At 39.1% G+C, this 22574-nt stretch overlaps 1 protein-coding gene across 1 annotated transcript; it reads right to left on the reverse strand.

Annotated features, from left to right (window-relative positions):
• Window positions 1-8804: 8804 nt before the first annotated feature.
• SIVA1 (SIVA1 apoptosis inducing factor) lies at window positions 8805-10716 on the reverse strand. The gene is made up of 4 exons (XM_026075970.1): window positions 10529-10716; window positions 10085-10291; window positions 9538-9694; window positions 8805-9040 (listed from the first exon to the last, which is right to left on the reverse strand). Exons 1-4 carry the CDS (start codon window positions 10644-10646, stop codon window positions 8983-8985), a joined length of 540 nt encoding a protein of 179 aa, XP_025931755.1. The 5' UTR covers window positions 10647-10716; the 3' UTR covers window positions 8805-8982.
• Between the last annotated feature and the right edge of the window lie 11858 nt (window positions 10717-22574).

Genomic DNA, 22574 nt, shown 5'->3' on the forward strand with positions numbered 1-22574 from the left:
AAAAGATAAATGAAGAAGGTTGTGGGTTTATAGTAATAATTCTATCTATCTCCCAGTAAGTGAACATATGCGAGTGCATGGCGTAAATAGAGTGGGAGAATTGTAATAGTGGGGAATGAAAGTCCCTCTAATTTGGTTTCAGTAACTTCTAGTTCTTGGTCTCACTAAGACAATGCACTCAGTAGGCTAGGAACAAAACAAGTCAGGAAGCACTCAAAGATATTTTCAGAAGTTAGAGAAGCTTATATTGAACAGTGGTGGTAGTTGAGCTCACACACAAATGAATCAGTTTTCTGTAGAACTTCTTTACACCAAGTGATTGCTGAATAAGAAAGGTGTTGCATTCATGTGAAAACCTGGACCATATAAATACACAGGTGTCAAACCAGCTGTGCAAGTGATGATACAGGTAACCACCCCCAACAAATTTCTCTCATTTTCAGAGAAAGGACGACTTTTAGAACAACCTTGAGTTAAACTGCTCAGAAAAAAATGAAACAAGGAATGAAGGAAATATTGAGCACATTGGCTTTCTTCTTTTAACAAGCTTTTGAAGAGACCATGAAAATTAGTAATGTTCAACCAAAATGACTACAGTTCCAGGTTTCTTAGCTTGTTTTTACTCAGTTTAAAAATATTTTAAATCTAATTTGTGGCAGTAAATAACCTCGATATCATGGAAAGAGAAATCAGAACAATCAGATTACTCATTTAGTGAGATATTACTCAGTGCAAGAAAGTGTGGGAGAATCAAGCTCCTAAAGTGAAACCTCACTGAGCCTGAGATAGATACATAAAAGTACRTTAACATTTCCATGTAAGCTACTTGGTTAAAAATTTAATTATTTCTTTAGGCTCTTGGATCTATATCCTGCAAAGTGCTGCACTCTACAGCACAACCCAGCCGAACACTTAAGGATATGCTTAAGTTTCATCGTATGATTAGTTCTATCAGCATAAACATTATGCAAGAATGAACATTCTCAGACCACATATCTATTTACCAGTTCCTTATTTCTAGCAGTGGTCAGTAGTCAAAGCTTAGGAGAACAGTAGAAGAATAGAGCAGGTCACAAGTGTTGATGAGTTTTAAGAGTACCATAAGCTTGTAAATTTTCAAAAACACCACAGGGAATACATGAAGACTCAGCTTTATACCTCAAGGAAAATCGTAAAATCTTCAGGTTGGAAATATCTGAAAGTTATTAGGTCCAACCCCCTGCTCAAGGCAAAGCTAAATTTGAAGTTATTTCAGGAGGTTCAGGACATTTTCCATGGGATCTGGATTAGTTCCAAGGATGGACTCTCAAATACCTCTGCAGCTAGCCTCTTCCAATGCTTAAACCCTCTTACAATAAAGAATATTTTCCTTATATCTAATAGGACCTCCCTTGCAATAACTTATATCTGCTGCCCCCTGTCCTTCCATTGTGAATCTCTGGAAAGAGACTGGCTTATATCTCCTTTTAACATACCTCTTTAGGTGACAGAAGACAAAAATTAGATCTCCCCTCAGCCTTGCCTTCTCCAGGCTGATCAAACACAGTTCTCTCAACCTCTCCTTGTACATCCCTTTCCCTGGACTCACTCACACCAATAGCTTTCTTGTCCTGGGGAGCCCCAAAGTGGACACAGTGCTTCAGATGCAGTATCATGAGTGATGGAAAGAAAGAATCACTTCCCTAGATCTCCTGCTTATGCTCTTGCAAAAGCCCGACATGGTTAACCTTTGTCATAGCAGACACACTGCTGACTCACRTGCACCTTGCCCACCAGCTCCTTCCTTGAAAAGCTTTTCTAATCAGCCTGTGCTGTAGGATGGAGTTACTCTGTCGCAGATGCAGTACCTTGCACTACCTTTACGGAATTTCAGGAGGCTCCTGTCAGCCCATTTCTCCAGCTTTTTGAGGCTCCAGCTGTCACCATTCAAGTATCAACCACTGCCTCCAATCTGCTGTCATCCAGGAGCTTGCTAAGGACTCTTCTGTTCCATCATCCCAATTATTAGTGAAGACCTTAGATAGTATCAGTTCCAGTAACAACCCCTGAGGAAGGCCACTAGTAACCAGCTGCCAGYTGGATTTTGTACTGCCAATCAAAGATCTTTGAACCTGGCAATCCAGTGAATTTTCTATCCACCTTGTAGTTTATTTGTCCAAACCATACCTCTCCAATACAGATTCTACAAGAGTACTTGGGGGAACTGAGTTGAAAGCCTTGCTAAAGTCAAGGTAAATGATATCTTCTGCTCTCCTCCCATCACAGAAGGCCATCAGGTTGGTCAGGCATGACTGGCTCTTCATAAATCCACACTGGCTGCTCCCAAACACATTCTTGCATTGAACATAGCTTTTGTGAAGATTTGCTCTGTAATCTTCCTGCAGACTGAGGTTAGGCYRACCAGTCTGTAGTTCCTCAGACTGGCATCTTTGAAGAAGGGCAAGACACTCACCTTTACCCAATCATCAGGAACTTTCCCCATTTGCCACAACCTTTCAAAGATGACAGACAGCAGCCTGGTAGTGATATTAGCCTGCTTCCTCAGCACCTTTAGGTAGCTTTGAAAATCCCCCCCAAAATTCTACTGTGGGCATAACAACCCCTWTACTAGCACGTCAAAGTTACTTCTCATAAAGATGTGAAATATGCTAATTTAATGCAACAAATTGTGGAGGGCAATGCAATATGTTTTTAAAAGGAAAGAACAATGTAACCTATGTGTTACCTGGCATATAAATATGTTCATTTATGTTACTGATACCTTAGGTCAAATTAATGTTTCTTTAAAATTTACTTTAATGTTATGCACGTGATTTACATTTTTCTTTTCTCTTCGCAGACAGCAAAAAGTTCCATTTTGAATTTCAGGCTATGTTTTATACAGACTACAAGTATTTTGGATAAATAATTCTATTGATATACTTTTTAAAGTATGGAAACATTTGTTTTGGACCTACAAACTAGGTTTCTTTTTTTCTTTTTTAAACAAACTAAAAAAAGTAGCTCAATTATGACCGTATCAATCAAGCTATGTGATTTAACAATAATCTAAGAACATAGGTGAGAATCTATGCAAAACTAACATAGTGATGCCACCTTGTGGATATAACATGAAACTAAATGTAGGTATTTGCTATTAGGTATGTGGATTCCTTCTAAAAACTTAAAAAGATAAAATACAACCATTCATCCTAATTCTCTAATCAGATTAAAATGGACTTCTGTACAGGGAGCCTCTGGCATTTTTTGAAACTCCAGTATAAATTTAAAGGCATATATATGGAGAGCAGATCAGGATACTGCCTGACACATCTACATAGATCTTTGTATTGGTGTGCAGGTTTATCAAGTGGACATCTGGCCCACTACCTGCAACTCTATTTCTATCAAAGAAAGAAGAAACGGGAAAATATTAATTGCCTACAAAAATAAACAGCACAACCAGTGAGAATGGGGTTTCTAATTTCAACTATTACATTTGAACAAAACTATGTAAGATTATACAGTTAAATATATAAATCCTAAATTTTAAAGCAAATCCTGAAATCACAAAATCTTTAAGTATATTACTTATCTCTTACAGAGATCACTGGTTTTAATGGAAATCACAACGACGAGAACTAAAAACCTGTACTTAAGAACGTTAGCTATAAGCATTCAAACTCAGGAGCTGAGGCTTTAAGAAAAAAAAAAAAAAAAACATAATGATGTTTGCTAGTACTGTAACTTATATTATAATGGTGGCAGTTCAAAATGCAAGTTAACCATAAGAAGCACAACATTTGAGCATCTTTGGAAATAAAATATTTATGCAAAATGAAAAGTGATAGAAAAGTTATGTTCCTAAGTGATAGTCTTTAAAATATTACAAAATATACAGTGAATATCCAGTCACTTTCAGCCTTTCTCTATTGCAGTTTTATTAATATAAATTAGAAAGTAACATTTCGATTAATTTTCTTCCAGTTATCCATCCACAAGCAATGTTGGTCTTAAAATTATATAGCTTCTTTTTATTTTCCAAAGAAACACTAATATTTTCTGAAGTGTCTTGGCTACTTTTAATAGGATAACCAATTTCCTTCAATATGAACAATAACACAATGTTCAAAGCTTTGCTACCTTCCCCTGTAAGTGTCAGTAATTAAAAACCCTAAAGAAAGTGGAAAAAGCATAAGGAAACCAAACATCAGGGAACAGGTGTTTTTTTTTTTTCCTAGTCTTATCTGTTTTCACAGAAAAAGCCTACAGGAGACAGGATGATCTCTTGGAAGAGTCTCCCACCAACCCACTCATTTCATATGTCTCAGAGGACACATTTCACATCTACAAACAAGTAATACCCAAAGTTATGCTATAAAGTTTGGCTATACCATCTTTGCACTGCTGCAGCAGTTTTGTTCTACCCACTGGTAGAGGGCTTCTATTGGATGATTTGAGGGTTTTTTCCCTGAAAGAACAATCCTATTTCTATAATAGGCTGGGATCTAAGYTTAGTCTGACAATCTATGGTTAAACCACAGTATAGAAGAGAGGACAGGCTTGATGTACACAGAATAATCTATGGAGACATACTGCCATTCTCTGTATTATCTGGAGTTTCCTAAACACTGAAGACTTCATGCCTAGGTACTCCAGACTATGGGAATCTTGCTGAGAGGTAAAGAAGGTACAAATAACTAAGAGACAATGCCATCTGTCATGATGAAGCAATATTATAAGCAACCAGAAATTACAAAGGAGCAGTATATGTAAGCTTGTACACATACAGTGTAGGTGGGAGTTTAATATCAATTAAGTTTTGCTAGGATTTAATTTTTATCCACAGTTTTGACACAACAATCATGCTACTACTAGTATGGTTCTGTGTGGTGAAAGAGGAAAGTATGTATTATTTGCATAGTGCTGGCATTTGTTATTGTCTTACCAATTCACTTAGAGGCTAGTTGCCAGGTTTCAAAAGAATCAGAGCTGAGAAACTGAGGACAAAGATACTGTTTCCATTTCTACTTTTGGGCTGCATACACTCAGAAAAGACTCAGAGGATTTAAAACATTTCTAGATTTCTGCCATTTTTTAGTATCTCATGGCACAGACCAAGCAAAAATGTCTTATCCATATTCATAAAGAAAAAAAGGGATCATCCTTTACTTACACCTAAATAACTTCATTTTTATGCCCTGAAATAAAAGTCCAGCTGCACCTAGTTATCATCTGCCCAGAAAGAAAAGAAAGGTCATAAATTGGTTTCAGCCTCCTATCCATTTGGACTCTGACTCACAGCCAAAGGAGGGGAAGAGGCTTCTCACAGTTAGGTGTTGGCTGTATTAAATAAAAGAGGTACTAATCACACAAGGGCACTGGTCAGATTTGCAAGTCCTGGTAGAAGGTGGGGGGTTTTTTTGTTTTTTTTTGTTTGTTTTTAAGGGTGTCTAGACCAGCTGTGGAAATCATCTTTTGTCTTGGAAAGCAAATAGACTGTTGATCTGCTCCAATTAACATACAAGAATTGCTTACTGTTTGCATAGGACTGAGGTTATCTGCATACCCACCAAATTGGATCTACCCGTCATGATCACAGCACTGCTATAAGGGATGTGTGTCACAGACACATGCAGTTAAAGGAAATTTCTCAAATTTATGTAATCTTTTCAGTGAAGTTCTTCATAGTATTGGATGTTTTTGTTCTAATGCAGATTGTAGACATCAGAGACTACTGAAGCAATTTACCACCTTAGATTGCTCTTAAGAGAAAATCTGGAATCTCTCAAGTCATGTATTTCTAACACTCACTGACATATTAGACTTAGAGGAAATTTTATCCTGATCAGATCAGCTTGCTTTCTTTGTAGACAAAAACTGTACTCTTCAAGATTTCCTTCACCAGTACTTTCACCAGGCCTCAGAAGAAGTTTGCTATCCATCTGCAAAATCATTACTGTAGGATATCTTCACCCGTCAATATGCTAGCTCCTCAGAGCTTCCCTCTGAAGCCTATCCAAACTTTGATTTTCTGACACCTTGCACTAAAGAGGAGGGGAAGAATATATATTAATAACAACAGAACAAAGCACAACAAAAAAAGAGATCCTGCTTATTTAATAAAACAGACAACTTCTCTAGCTCCAATACGCAGTTCTAAGAGTACACAGTGCACAGCTCTGTGACCAGTGACAATGGACAGGGCCTTTTGAATAGGAGTTAACAAGACAAAGGGAAAAGCTTTGGACCTCTCACTTGAAGACTCTTCCCTTTTACAGGTTTTTCTGTAGGCAATATAAAAAGGTTTAAAAACAGTCCCATTTCCTACCTCCTACTCTTCATTTAAAAACTACAGAACTAGAGCAGGAGCTTTCTTCAAATAATGGGATTGAAACCCAAGCACATAAAAAAAAAAAAGTTTTCAGATCTTCTGAATCCAGAGAAGCAAAAAAGTTAGTAACCATTAAAAAAAACAAAACAACACTTATGTGTATGATGCACCATCCCAATGTAGAAGTTTTCTGTACTATTCTGTGATTTTCCTGTTCTACCCACCCTAGCCTCTAACCATTTCCATCCTGATTCTCCCTCATGTTTTTTCTTCTAACTCTTTATTCTGCATAAGGTGTCTGCCCTAGTGAGCAAGCCTTTTTCAAASGGGCTGGCTAGAGGATAATAAATAAGAAATTTAAGCCAAGAAAACCATATCATTGTTTACAGAACACAGCTTTCTATGAAATACAGCATTGTCTAAATGAGCCAAAAACATATCTATCAGCTACTTTGAAACATTTGTAAACAACCTGCCTCATCTCTCCAGGAGCCTGGAAGCAAAACAGTATTTTCAGTTTCTCACCCTCAGGGGAGAATGAGGAAAAGCAGATACATACTGAAAGGTTTCAGCTTGCAAAATAAACCTAGCTGAAAGACATTTCCATTTACTGCTTCAAATGAAACACAAACAAACTTTGAAATTTGTTCCCAAAAGTAACATTTAAACACAGTAACCTAGGGATGTTTCCCATTCAAAAAGCTCAGCTTTACRTTTTAAACTGCTTACCATAGAAACAATGTTTTTACCTGCCCTATGATACTTGGTAACCAGGTTGTGCCGTCATCCTGTCTTAATCTATCGTAGTTTTGAAAAAGATAGCCAATACTTTGAAATTACTGCACACACTGACAATTTTTAGTGCTAGCTCACCCGATTTACTTACTCAAAATTTCTCATGTAGATTTTTTGCTTGTTTGCTTTGGGGGGGTGGGGACAAGATGGATTTTGAGCAGTTGCAAAATATAAGTCTTTCAGCTACTGCAGTAAGTAGTAGTAAACTCCCCCTTCTAACTGGCTACAAAGTAGGCGAAACAGGGAAACAAACCAGAGCACGTCAGGTAGGCTGTGATGACATACAAATGGTTGACTCAGTAGTAAAGCAACCCACCTAGGATACCCTAAAGGGCACAAACACTTTTAAAGTGTCTCTAGTTTGTTTTGCAAGGTATTACACTAGGCCTGAAATCGTGTCATCCTGCACCCAGTTGTGCCTGATGCATCCAAAGCCAAGCAATCTGCAACTACGAAGTGTTGCTATTCAGCAATGGGTATCATCCCACCCTCTGTTAAAGTATTACTATTCTGTTCAGTCAGTTGCAATACTTATTCTGAAATTCTGAAAATACGTAGTATGCTTGCAGCAGCTTGTTAAATAGAAAGGATTAAGATGCATTCCTACAAGTGAGAAATAAGCCTCTCAACTGAGCTAGCATTACAAGAGTCATTCCTCTAAAGAGGTAGTTTCTGCAAATTTAATGCGTGAAGGGTAAGAATAAGTTATTTAATACAAAACATAATTTTAGTTGAGAAGACTGGGAAGCATGACCAGTAGAGTTTGCTTTGGGAAATCAGAGCAAATAACTTAGGAAATGGAGCTTCAGCTATGAGTGCCATTAGAGCCTTGCCACCTTACCCCCCCATCTTTTTCCTACAATTTAAAGTCAGCTATTTGAGTCATTATTTTCTTAAGGTAAAGAGCTTTTTTTTTATTATTATTTATTTTTTATTTTTTTTTATTAAACACAGTAAAGTAGCAAATAAAAGTTACTTTGAGGGGCTTCCCAGTAGCCCATATATGATAGTTTCACTCCTATTCCTACAGGATGAAAAAATACTACGCAAACTGGTCTCTGCAATAAGATCTGAAGGGACATCGAGAACTGAGCTGGTTTGTGGAGATGTATTTTTGAGCAAAGGTGCTGACTATTTTTCAGACCACTTCATGAGCTATTTTTGAAAGCATACTCAGAAAAATACAAAGTTATACAAATATGCTGCTTTTTAATAAAGAGACCTTGCAAGGAGGGTCCAGCAAAATTCATCTTTAACGCTTAACTGTTGAATAAAGCTTTTTTGCTCAAAGGCTGATGCATCAGTGCTCCTTCTACATCAAAGTTATTACGGAAAGAACAATCAAAATATTCAAGCTGTTTGTAACCATAAGATGTTTGTGAAAGTTTATAAAAATTAATATAGAAATCAGCAAGTTCTCTTTTTCAGAAAACCTTTAGGCTTGAGCAGCTGTCCCAGTTAGCTCATGAACAAAAGGCTGTGTGTCTAGAAAAGATCTATACTTACATGAAAGCACAACAGGAACTTCTGGTTTCTATTCCAACCCAAAAAAAGAGTGTCCTGACATGAGCAACAAGTGGAGAGACAGTAAAGAGATGTTTTTGGCTGATAATCCTTATATTATAAAATCCAGAACAAGAGGACCACCTTTCAGATAGACATATCACCTACCAGAAAGTTGACTCAAAATAATCTATAAATCTTCAAAATATAAAAGTTTATTTAGCTACAATATTAAAAAGTACATAAAAGGATATAAAACACAGAAATTCCATAATTAATTCACATGCTAAAAGTATTAATTGACCAGCCACAAAGAGGAGACTTCATGAAATTTATGGACATTTTAGCCATAAGGAATATTTCATCAAGTTTCAGACTTGAAATATTGAACAACCATTGCAGAGAACTTGTTCACCAACATCACCGTAACTAGGGAAAAAAGCAAAAAACAAAAACAAAAAAACAAAGTCAATAGAGTGTCTAGGGCTTCTGGATCATAACAAAGAATATCCTCCTTTTCTACTATCAATTGTAACCACTGGACTCCCACACAACACTCACAATATTCCTTTATATTACAGAGCTATTAACAATGAGGGCAAAAAAACCTTCAAAATTACTTCATGTATTGATTCATCATCAGCCAGCATACTATATTGCTAGCAGGAAATCAAGAGGAATTGTTTGTCTCCTAGAACATTTAAGTGAGAAACTGATTTAGACTTACACTAAGATTGATCAGTTTACTTCACAAAGGCATTTTATTTTCTGTGTCTCAGATACATTGAATTAGCTGTAGTAAACCTGAGAAGTATTCAAATCCATTAGGTGGATGAGCTAGATATCTGTTGGGTCTTCATATGCTAAAGCCAATTATCAGGGCATATGTAACTAAAAAAAGCCTGAAAGGTTCGTTAGGCACTTACTCAATAATCGAGCACAAAGAGCAGGTAACTGTGTTACAGGAGCTGCAGAGCCTGCTGCAGTTCTGGCATATGAACTGGTCGCACTGTGTACACGCTTCCTTGACATCAGCCGTTCTTATGCATGAGGAACAGGCTTTGGAAACTCCCACTGGTGGAACTGCTTGGAAAAGATGCAATTGAGAGTAGATGCACTTTACAGCAAAACAGAGAAGTTGAAAAAGTATCTAAAAGTTCTATAAGACAAGCAAGAGCATGCTACCTCCCCTCAACACTACAGCTGCAGTGAGTAGCATTTTGAAGAACACAATTGCAGACAATAGCACAGGGCTCACTTACAGCTTTGTTTTTTCCCCCCTTCAATAACAAGACTGCTGTATTATTGCACAAATCATACATACACCATTGCAGCAACAGTTTCTAAACTGTTAAAAACCTATTAAAAAAAAAGAAAACCTACAGAGGGAACCCCTCTCCCTGGGGCTGCAGGCCTTGCTCACCCAACGGCACAGGGCAGCACAGGACTCCTGGCCACGGAGGGGCCACTCACCCTTTTCCATGGCCGCTGAGCGCCGCAGCAGTTTCCCGTCGTAGCCGATGAGCAGCTGCCCGCTCCAGCGGCGCCCCGAGCGGGTGTCCTGGGCCTCTGCGCCCGGCTCCGGCGAGCGGCTGACGGCGCAGGTGCCCGGGGCGCCGGCGGGCCAGGCGCCCTCCATGTACGCCTGGGCGCCCCTGAAGAGCAGCCGCCTGGTCCTCTCTGCCGGCGGGAGAGGAGAGGCAGGTTACAGGCAGCTACGGGCGCCGCGCCGGGCTAGGGCCGGCTCCGGCAAGCGCCGCGGAGCCGAGGGGAGGGGCGCCGCGCGGGGCGGCGGTTGGAACGGCCGTTAGAGACGGTTGGGGCAGCTCTGAGAGCGCAGGCCGGGCCCAGCGGGCCGCGGCACTTCCTGCCCGCCCGCCCGCCCGCTCTCCCTCCCCCCTCCGCCCGCCCCCTCACCGAAGACCTCCCGCCGGTACTCCTCGCCCCGCACCCCGCGGCTCAGCTCGCGCAGCCCCACACGGGTCTTGAGCTGGAGCGGGGCCGCGTCCCCGAAGGGGCAGGAGCGCTTCGGCATYGCGGGCCCGGGGCGGGGGGGAGGAACCGCCGCCGCAGCGGCACCGCCCCCGCCCGTCCCCCTCCGCAGGGAAGCGCGACACGAGCCCCAGGCGGCGACGGCGACATCGACCAACCGCAGCCGCCGACGCCCGCCTTTCTCCTCTGCGTCATCGCGGCTCCTGGCCAATGGCGGAGCGGGGCGCGGGAAGAGGAAGCGCGAGCTGTGGAGCGGAGGGGGAGACGGGCGCGTGATGGCGGGCGGGAGTTAGGAGCGGGGGGCCGGGACCGGGGCTCTGGGGCTCTTTTCCACCCGGGGAACTGGGAGCCAGGCAGCTGCCCTGAGGAGGCAGTGCAGGAGAATGAGTGGAGAAAGCTTAAATCAGCTTTGTCACCAGGAAAAAAGCCAGTTTCCCAACTTCGTAATTTTGCAAGACTTTTTGCAGGGAGTTGCGCTCACTTCTTGTGCAGCGAAACTTTATTCTTACTTCATTTTCTTAACAAATCTCTTGATATATGAGGTTTTTTTTTTTTCCAGAGCACTCGCTTTCATCAGCCGGTAGCTTTGGTATGTGTTACTATACTGGGCATTGCGGAGTATGTTACCCACTCACAATCTTTCTTAATGCATCTTAATTGCTTGAAGTCATTTTATTCAAACATCTAATTCTTGTTGCAAAGAACACTGCAAGTTAAAACAAGATTTTGAAATTCAGGCTTTTCAATAAACTCTCCTGAAACTTGTTAGCATTCTGTATTCATTTTCCTCTGTAAAAGTCTTTGCATATTGTTTTTCAGTTTCAGATAATTATTCCTAAAACTTAACCTGCTCCTGTCAAAATTTGAGGTACCTAAATGCCATAGAACCAATGAAAATGTGCACAAATGTAAGAGTTTGCTTTTTTAAAACAAACGTAGAACCTCGTATGAGCCAGGGACCCTTGTCAGCTTCTGGTAGTAACAAAAGTAGATTTGCTAGGAGCAGTTCACTAATGTTTCAGAGATTGATACTTGGTTTCAGTTAATTCACTGAATTCCTTGAGACCTCCTGCTTTCATTGTGTAACCTGGAAAAACTACAATTAATTCTCTATARGTAAGCTGTATAGCAGTCCATACACCATTATATATTTTAAAAGCATCACATTCAATTCCAAGTAGCAGTCAGTCTGTACATGTTTTGAAAATATCGTGTTTTCCTTAATGCAAATAAGACCTTTAAAACTGGTGTTGGTGATCCTGGCAGAGGTGCTGTAATTTGTCTGGTTTTGTACTATTCCAAGAACATAATCAGTCGCAACAGTTGCATTTTTTTTCCAAAGAGGTTTCTGAATTCAAGCTTTTCCCTGTTATGTACACAAGGATTCTGGACAGAATCATGAACAAGTATAGGAGTGATTTTTCCATCAACAAACACTGAAATGATGGTTCATTCCATTAGTTGCTGAATCACTGGTGCTACTAGGACACAGGTACAATCACAATGATTTCATACAGTTTAATGCTACTTTTTTTTTTTTTTTTTTTTTCCCTGTAGGGCTTCTTGGTCAGCCTAGTCCTTGCAGTCTGTGGAATGGAAGCTATGGTTGTACTGCACAGTAATTTATAAAAATATCTTCTGCGCTGCAAGGTCTGATTCTTGCCAAACGTTCCTTAACTGAGAAGAACTATACTTTGGCATCTTCTGCATGTACTTGCAAATGCATTCTCAAAGATGTTCAGTGGAAAATATTCCACTGCACATTGAAAACTCATGGTCTTCCCTTTATTTCTGGTTAAGGAAATGTCTTTGCAAATTATCATTAAATATACATTCTGATGTCCCTGAAGCTCTCTGGGGAGTATAGGTGAATCAAAGTGTAATCCCAGTCAGATTGCTGCTCCTTTTCAGGATAGAGAGCACTAGATCACACATTTCATTAAGACGGTGTAAGATAAGTATGGATGAAGCTCAACTTTTTGAAAACTGGATGGGGTACAAAGAAAAAGGTTAAAAGCACTGTTCTGCTTGTGACAAAGGTTACTCTGAAATTCTGATATTAGAATATGAAATTGTTTTGAAAGGGAGCAGCGTGTGCAGTAGCAGTGTTGCTGGAGCTTTCACTAAAGGGTAAATTTAAGGACACTTTCCCCGAGGGCTGACACATGACATTGTCAAGATGTTCTACTATGATTACATTTGCAACATGCCACCACCATTCCACTGCGGGGCAAATGCAGAAATCTTCTGTTGCAGCAATCTGAGTTGGCCTCAGGTGGTGACACCTCTTCTTTAATTGCTTTGCAAGCCTCAACCTTAACAACATCTGTTACTGATCAGATATTTTCTATTTGGAATCTAAAAGGCAGAATAATTCTGTTTTGTCTCCATCAACATAGCTTATCATCCTATAAGGAGGGAATTGGTTCATCTGCCTCAGTCAGGATGATTCCCGAGTATTTCATTCATTTCATAGCAATAAGCTCTGAGGAAGATTCACTGGTAATTTGGAAGTAGAAGAAAGAGTGAGATCTGATCTGGCAAAGCTTGCTGGCATTGAGCATTCATGAAAATTAATGCTGACAATTTCAAAGTTAATTAATGAGTTTGTGTATTATGTTACACAGCTTCTGAATATGCAAAATCCCCAAGCAAATACCAAACCACTAATAGTAATTGTGAAATATGATAATTTTGGTTTATCCTTGAAAACATGTTTATGAAAGAAAACAGGAAATAAAAATAAAAAAAMCCCTGATCTTGTCCTTGTGTTAGAGAATATMGGACTGACGCTGTCTAGAATTAATTGCTTAGCATAACTTGCTTAGCATTAGTAGCTCAATTTGCTGAAGCCTTAGGCCTCAGGCTGTGAACTTTTACTTAGATAAGTAAAAGGGGGCCCCAGAGTTGGTTCAAGCTGGAGAGATAAAGAAGTTGCACGGACAGCAGGAGTAGCCAACCTTGAAGATAAGGAAAGAAGCAGCCTGCCTAGGGACAATGAAGGGGCCCAAGGAAGAAGGGGAAGACCCCAGACCTAACTATTACTATTGGTCCAAACTATCGCTTAAGGGGTGGGGAATTTAGATTGTAAGGGTATAAYTGCCCAGGGATTTCTTTGTTTGGGGTCCCTCTTYGGAGGCACCCAGCTCGAGCTGTAATTACCACACGTGTATCATTAAATTATATTTCTCCCCAATCTGACTTCGAAATTCTGCCTCAGCGGGAACCTAGGGTCGGACCCTGTTATGGTGGCCAGCGAGACTAATATTTTCTGTAACACTTGCTACTTTACTTTTCCTGTGCCTATTTGTGAGTATTACAGACAAACTGCCTGGTTGATGGCTTTCTAACTTACAGAACAAAGAAAACTGCATTACAATTTTCTTTAGCATTTGCTATTTCCAGTAAGCAAATTTCAAAAGCTAAATGGACTGGACCATAGTTATAGTCTGTCTCTCCTAATACTCCATTTCTGCCAGTAGGAGGTGCTTCAAGAAAGGGCACATATGGAGCCGTTCTGGTCCTAGTTTATCTTTGTTGCTTCTAGCAGTTTAGAAATCTTTGGAGCCAGGAGTTCCATCAGGATCACAGTGTCAGTAGGCCAATTCTTTACGAGTTTGTCCAAACCCCTTCTTGAAACCAGAAACACATTTAGTTTCTTATTTTGTCTAGTAAGGTCTACAACTTAGCAACATGTTATTTAAGAAAATGCTGCTTCTGGTTTGTTTTCGGTATGCTACCTGTTAATTTCATTGGGTGTCTCCTGTATCTGGTTTTATGAAGAATAATGAATAATCATGCCATATTAGTTCTCTTCATAACATTCATGACTATAAAGGCGTCTGCCATATTTTCCTCATTTACCTTTTATTCAAGCTGAAGCTTTCTGTCACGTTGAAGCACGCCTTAGCAGTGTGCCCCAGCCCACATCACCTGTGCCATGTCCTGGTGCACAGCACGGAAAGACTTGAAGACCCACCATTCCTCTGGAAAGGGACTGAAGTGTGTGGGAAGGGAGGGAGCCCTGGGGTGYTCCAAGAGGACCTCTGCACTGGACAATAGGGGACTAGGTGATTAAGTATAAGCAACATACCTAACTTGTAGTGGGTGTACAGCCACAGATGTCCTTTTCTGTACCTTTCATATCCTACAACACCCTTTCTGAAGTTTGGTGGCCAGTATTCCAGCTGTGGGCATGCAATGAACTCGGGTAGCATAAATCTGAAGATGATTTCTTCTTCGTTCCTTCCCTAATAATTCCTAACGTCTGATTTGTCATTTTTATTACTACTGAGTACTGAACTGTTTTCAGGAAATTATTCATAAATGACTCCCAAGATGACTCCCCTGAGTGATAATCACTAATTTAGAGCCCATCACTGTATATATATAATTGAGGTTGTATTTCCCCCATATGTATTACTGCATACTGCATACTGACATTGCCATTTTATCGCCAGTTTAGTATAGTGAGAGCCTGGAAAACACACAGCTGCAGCTCTTCCCAGTTGGCTTTTAGATTTGACTTTTAACGATAATTCAGCAAACACTAATACCTCACTGCTCACCCCTTTTCTCAGAATATTTATAAATTCATCAAAAACATCATCACAGACATCTTGCCAGAACCTTCCTCTACTGTGAAAATTGACCATTTATTCCTACCATTTGTTTCCTGTCTTTTAACGAGATATTAATATGGGAAATTCTTTGCTCTTGTTTTGTGGCAGATGGTTTTTAAAGGAGCTTTTTGTGAAAGACTTTGTTAAAAAAATTTGAAACTGTAAGCACATGTATTATTTGGATCAGCCATATCCACATGCTTATTAATTCCTTCACAGATTTCTAAAATGTTTTTGAGACATGTTGACCATTTCCCAATTTCTCATATTTATTCTCATATTTATTCATGTGTCTACTAACTCTAGTTTCTATGAGACTTTCTACCAATTTACTCAGCATATACGTGAGGTTTACTAGTATATATTCCCCAGGATCATACTGATCCCTTTGTAATAATTGGTTTGGCACTGAGACCAATACATACATCACATTCAGACCTGTACTACAATACACTTCGCCCACAAAAGGTACAGATTTAGATTTTAGATCCTGATAAGCAATGAGAGAATTTAAAAGTTTTGTTTCTGATCCATCTGTTRCACAAATCATGCTAAATGTTTGCTGTCAGCCATGCTTCCAACTACCCCAAAATATAATTTTTTAGTAGTTAGAACTAACCAGGTACACTGGAATCAAAATCACAGACATTGTAAATCAAGGCTGGATGCTTTCTTAAAAGAAAAAGAGCTTACCTTGTTTGGGAAAGAACAAATCGAGGAAAATTCTGCCATCTGTTTTAAGCAGGGTGTCAGACAAAATATCCAAAATGGCTGTTTTGGCTTTGTGAATCTAAATATTAATCAGCCTTCAATCTTCACGTCTATGCCCCATTTTGCAAGCAACCTTTACCTTTTAATATAGCAAAGTATTCCACTTTAGGAAGGTGAAAATCCAGAAGATTTTACTAGCTTTTAAATTGTTCTAAATGCCTAAATATTAGATTCTCTTAAGCATCGAGGGGGGAGCTTAAAAATATTTTATCTTTCTCTCCAGTTTCCTTTGTACCCAGGCCTTTCCCTCCATGTACTTATAATAAAAATTCTGCATTTATTCTAGTCTTTCATTATTAGGTCATTTAGAAATAAATTGAAACACTGGGAGGTGGARGTGGAACCCTGAAGAGCAGTAGAATAGCTGTAGAACAGCAGTATAACAGATTAAAGCTGTTCCCTTTCTTCTGTGCCCTTTTATTTTCCTACTGTATTATAGCATGTCAGCCTTAACAGAAAACATGTTCGCAATTGGTATCAAAGGGCTACACGTAAATTCAGCCATTATCTGTTAGCAAGTGCCAGAATACAGTTGCATGTCATTTTACTATGACCAGTTAGCAAAATAGTTCATGTTCTAATCCTGATGAATTATTTCACACTTCAAAGGAGGTTTGATAAGCGAATGATGTGCAGAATTAAGGACTGGCTCTTGAGGCATGCTGTTAGTAAGCCAAAATTCTGCCATCTTGGCATGGTAGCCAGTACGTGCTGTTAAATTAGCGTGGCATGGATGAATTTTATAGCATGTTACTAGTCTACCAGCTATGAGATACAACATAGATGTATAGTTCAGTACAGTTCAGTAGATCAAATTACTTAATGTCCCCACTTACGCTAGAGGGCACTCTCAAGACTATAAATTATTACTGCTATTAAAAAGATGGTATTGTTCTGCTGACAAAAAGTACAAAAGATTTACAGGGGGCTTCTTTCCACAATTGTTTTTTTTTTCCTAGCCTTTCCAGTTGTGTACCTTCATTTCTTCTGCAGACAGTTTCTTCTTATTTTATCTATTTCCAGATTATTTTAATCTATCAAGAAAAAAGGAAAGCAACAAACCTATGCAGTTGGTGATGAAACTGTGAGCCTGAACACACTCACCAAGCAAACACTTAATGGATACTAAATTAGCAGTTAATTCCCTCAGTTATTCCCTCTAAGAGCTCAGTTTTGCACGTCCATGTGTTGTGTATAGGTTTAGGAGTTTCGTATAACCAGCCATTGTGTCAAGTTAAATGAGCGTCTGGATATGGGAGCAGTGCCATGCCCACAGCTGCCAGCTGAGCTCTGACAATGATAACCATCTTTACGGACTTCATGTGATGGCATGATGTTTTGGTTTCTTCCTCTGCAGGTGACTGCATATTTTTTATATCATGCTAGGTGACCGTCCTAAGAATTCTATAAATCTGTGTCCAAAAAATGCTATTCCATTATTCGCTATGGATTTACCTGCGAGAGGCTAGAGATACATATGCCCTTTCACTAGTCCTACACAGCACAACACACTTTTTTCACGTGGCATGGGAAGGGCTGGGCAAACTTCCTCCCTCTGCATTGCAGCTGCAGCCAGCCTTGGTCTTGTTATCATTTTGTTGTGGAATGAATCCTTGCTTCAGGACAGCTTTGTATGTTGTGTTTTGCATGCTTCTCCTTTATTCATTCCCTGTGGTAGCCATTTAGCTGGAATAACTCAAGGTACATCAATTCATCTCAAAAGGAACTATGTCAGCATATACTGGCAAAGAATCTGGCTCTCTACACTCACCATGTATAACAAATGATTCCACAGGAGCAGGAGGAAAGTGTTTATTTTAAATATGTGCGACTGTATTGTCAATCCTGGATATAGAAGATCTCTGTCCAGAAAACAGAAACTGCACAGAGTCAAAGGGAGTCAGTCTCTGAATACTGCCAGGATAACATGTCACAGCTATAGTTACAGTAACCATCCCTTGGGCTGATGTGGAAATTCTCTTAGTATAGCCTTTTAGGTTGAAATCTGTTTACATTGTGAAGTCTGCACAGCACACATTCTATCTGGTTGCTCTTCGCCGAGTAGTTTACATGAGTGGTGTGATATAAGCTATAAAAGTAATGTTCAGTCTTAGGCCTACCATTCAGGGTGCTAATTAATAGAATCAGACTTGTGCTGCTGGCACGTTTCTGCAGAATAGAAATCATCAATACATTTTGCACAGGGCTCAGACATTCATCAGTATCAGCCTTGTTTTTTTAGTGATGTAATCTGATGCAAATCAGTCCCTAACAGACAAAATGTCTTACTCCATTTGTAATTCCTTAACCAGCTAACACATTTTATTTCTTCCACTGTGACCTTTTTCTTCTTGTATTAACATTCATTATAATGTATTCTACACATTTATGCTCAATGCCTTTCTCCCATTTATATGCAATCTCTCATCTTTTTTTCTACCTTAATTTTTTTTTTTTTTTTGCATGGGAATTTCAGAGAAGATATTGATGTGACAGATTGATGGCGAAGACGTTCAGTACTGTCTCTGTCTCTGATTCTTTATCACTATCTAAACTCTACAAATAAACTACCATACAAATATATCACCACTGAAATGGTGCAAATGTAGAACTGTAGAATGATTCATCTTTAAGACTGGCATTGAGTAATGAAACAGAGTAGCTTAATATTCTTCCTAGCTCTTCAAAATTCACTTCAACKTTCATTCCAGACACTGGTAATTCTTTGGGCCAAGTTCAGCACTCAGCTGTGTTCTGCATCAGTTTGCTGCTGTTTTATTCTAACTTCAGTTTTTTTCAGCAAAGTTGGAGATGCTTCTTTGTCAAGCCCTTATTTATTTTACTATTCAATCTAGGCAAGTAAAGATCACTGAAGATATATTCTTATTTTGTCTGCAGAATGTATATTCCTTATCCAGTAGTTAAAATCAGTGACATTTTTACACTGTCTCCACAAATTTCTCCTCAGCAAATGGGTTTGGTTTCTTAGTTACTCTTTCCAGTAATCTTCTTTAGAAGCTTTAGATAGAAACTTAATGCTGTTCAAACTACGTTTTCTTTGGCATAGATATGATTGCAGCCTGGTTGGTATAGAAATAAACTGCATTCCAGAATTCTGAAAGAAGGGGCATATGCAATTGCAAGTTAGGAGGAAATATTTTCAATAAATCTTTCAAATTGGTAGCAGAATCATATTACTGGAGAACAGAAAATGTAATACTAATTTTTAAGGAAGCAAAAAAATTACGCTGACAAYCAGAGGGCTGATAGCATAGTCTCAGTAGTTTGCAAGACTCTAGGAATATTTTGAAGGGAAGGCTCATTAAAAACATGGAGGTAAATGCAAAACAGGATAAAATGCAAAATGGACTTAGCAAAAATAGAAGACCCCTGAGTAACTTTTCTTTCTTTGATAATAGCTGATTTTATGGACACAGGAAATGCAGCAGCTATAACTTATTTAGACTTCATTAAGCATTTGATATAAATCATGCAGGGAATAATTAGTTGTAAGTTAGGGATTAGTATGAAGTGAAAAAGGAACTGGTTAAGGGGAGATGGAATGGCTGATTTTCAAAAGCTATGTCTATATTAGCAAATAGTGCAACCCAACAGGAGTAAACCTGCAAAGCAGTTGGTGCTGAGGACCCAATATCCATACTATAGATGGAGGGTTACTTCTGATCTTCTCTTGCCTGGCCCCATCGACTGAACTCTGATTAGCATCTGGAGCATACAGGGGACACTGCTGGAGAGCATCCCTGGTTTAGTTTCATCCCCAAAGAATCCAATTTCCATGCTGCTATCACTCCGTAGTGCAAACCAAAGCCCAGGCAGAGGGGAGAACTGAGAGATTTGCTCTAGAAGTGCAGTCTTAATCTGAGCTAAAACATTAATGTAGGGCCATCTCTAGAAGAATTGTTTGGAGGTGAKTTTCATTTGGAGATGAATTAGGCTCAGTTAGCAGTTACATTAAAGCTTTGTCTGAATAAAGGGGACGATGAAGATGCATGATGACATCTCTGCTAATTGTAAGGGCACTGATAGTTGAGTGTATTCTCTAGTCCTTAATAAACAAATCGCTAGTCCTCTGCTCAGGGTATTTTAAGGATTGTGGCAACCACCAGATACCATCTGGAATACTCTGCCACTTATTAAGCGCTGTGAAGGTATCTCTTGAAACCTAACACTGTTGTCTGAGGAACTATTTAGAGGTCTCTAATGTAAACTCTGGTGTATGTACTCAACTTCTAAAAGGTAATGCCTGTAAGAATAAGGATATGTTTTCTCAGGACTGCAAAAACATTCAAATACATGAGTGTTCTTTTTTTCCTGACAAAGACATATCCTTGTACAGTGTAAAAATCCGTACTATTTCCAACCTTTGAAAAATGCAGCTGTTGGCCAAAAATTACTATACTAAAGGAAGCTATAAACTGTATGTGCTTAAGGAAGATCTTGTTTCCTGTTATTTTTGTGTACAGATAGTCTCAAAGGGCTGGTGGGCAAATATTTAATGCATGGTCTCTGTTACAGAACTGAACAGATATTAATTAATAACACACAAAGGTATTTTAGAACAACTGTTTTTGTGTATGTATAGCTGATTAAAAGGCTAAATCTTGAAATCCTTATTCAGGCTTTACTTTTTAATGCCTCACTCTATTGCTGACCTCCACAAGGATAACTATTTAACTTAAATTTGAGCAATATGTAAGGGTTCAGCTAGCTCCATTCCAGAGTGAAACCAACGGGAAGGAGCTTCTGCAAGGTTTTCTGTAATAAAGTTTCTATTTATTTGACACTTGCAAAGAAAACTACCAAATTTCTTACCTCCATGAAGCAGGCTGCATAATACAAGTTCTCCCATACCATGAATCCTGTTTAGTACTATGATGACCAAGGCTCCACGCCTCAGGTKCCTCTTTTTTCATTGGCAACATGGATCTAACAGAAACATGAAACCAGAACTAACAAATTCAGCTGTCACATTAGTAGCTAACAAATCCACAGGCTAATGCATTGATACAGTGACTATACCACAAATGGGGACCTCTTCCAAAGATAACATGGTAGGAGCTATATTTTCTTGCCTGATGTCTAGCTGAAAGAGTAGTCAGCTCATCCTTTTTGCAGACATCCAGAGCTTGAAATTGGCCCTCTGATGGATATGAAACATGGTACTGTGGTGGTGCCTGGGCCACTTCCATGAGGAATAAGGAGTGGTGTAAGGCTTGGGCCCATATAAACTATTATTAGAAGCAGGTAGGAGCAGGGAAGTCATATATTAATTGCAACTCTACAAAGGCAAGATGGTCACATTGTTCCCATTTTTACCAGGCTGTGTATCTTCTTTCCTCCCTCCCAGCCTCAAGCCTCCATTCTCCAGCTGACAGACAACAGATGGACCAGTTACAAAACAGAATGTTTTCCCAGTGGGTAATTTCAGCAGAGAGAGACTTACTCGTTTTTTTTTTTTTGCYGTGGGCAGTGCCAGTGTCACATGGAGTTCGATGAAACTGCTTCACATGCCTCAGCTAGCAGTCAGAGACCTTTCTGCAAGTACTTATATATATAACCAGTGCAAAGGGTATGAAGAAACATTAGTTGATTAGCAGAGGAGTTCTCATACACCTCTCAGACATTGCCCTGAATTGTGTACTAACCYGCTGTCTTGTTTACTGCACAGCTCACTCACCTGTTATTCCAGACTCCTCATAAAATGGATGAGAAAAAGAGTAATTTCTATCAAGGCTTCTGAAAGACCCTAACCATACTGGTCTGAAGCTCTTCCACATTTTAGGGATGATCATTATGTTGTTTGAGCTCATGTCTATCTTCCCTTTCTCAGTACAGTGCTGTTGATAAAGAACTATATGGAGTTCATGTGAGTTATTTTGAGCCATCTGTTCTGGAAAGACCTTTTTTTTTTTGCATCAGTCAGGAAATTCACAAAGAGAAATGTTCTGTTTCATTATAAAATTATTGTTCACTAACTAAAGATGACTAACGATGGATCCACATTGGTAAAGATGGATCATTGCTAAGTTTGTAACCAGCAAAGCCTGATCAACTTTATAGAATATGTAAAAGAAATCCCAACAATGAGAATCTTTCTCATAGATTGAAAGAAAATACCCATTCTCTGGGTAATTCCTCCTAGTTATTTTTTTAAATACATGAAATACTGAACCAGGTTTTTGTATGTAGTGCCTTTTGTTAAAAAAAWAAAAAGAGAGAGAGAGCRTGCACTGTTATTTTAAATTAATTTTAATATGTCTTTCAGGACAGATTAACAAGTGTGGATCCAAAATTTGTCTGAAAAATCTGCATAGAGGGAAAGGTGTAAATATAGTTTGCATATTACTATAGAAATGCTTAATTTCTTTTCTTTCATTTTATAAAGTGCATCACGCCAGATCCGTAAGACCATATGTAGCCAAATTAAAAATTAAAAGCTTCAAAATCCTATACTGTATGTGAAGCACACACCTGAATAGGAAGGCCACGTTATAAAGGTAAGTGTGAGAAAATATGTCAAATACATTAATGTGCATAAGTGACTCAGTAATTGATGC

Source organism: Apteryx rowi, unplaced genomic scaffold, assembly GCF_003343035.1.
Source record: "Apteryx rowi isolate R43461 unplaced genomic scaffold, aptRow1 scaffold_415, whole genome shotgun sequence".
Taxonomy (NCBI): Eukaryota; Metazoa; Chordata; class Aves; order Apterygiformes; family Apterygidae; genus Apteryx; species Apteryx rowi.

Coding starts and splice junctions, on each gene's coding strand:
- SIVA1 (XM_026075970.1), bottom strand. CDS start 10,646: ATGCCGAAGCGCTCCTGCCCCTTCGGGGACGCGGCCCCGCTCCAGCTC. Junction 10,292..10,528: donor GTACCGGCGGGAGGTCTTCG/GTGAGGGGGCGG, acceptor TCCCGCCGGCAG/AGAGGACCAGGCGGCTGCTC. Junction 9,041..9,537: donor TCTTTGTGCTCGATTATTGA/GTAAGTGCCTAA, acceptor TTTTTTCCCTAG/TTACGGTGATGTTGGTGAAC.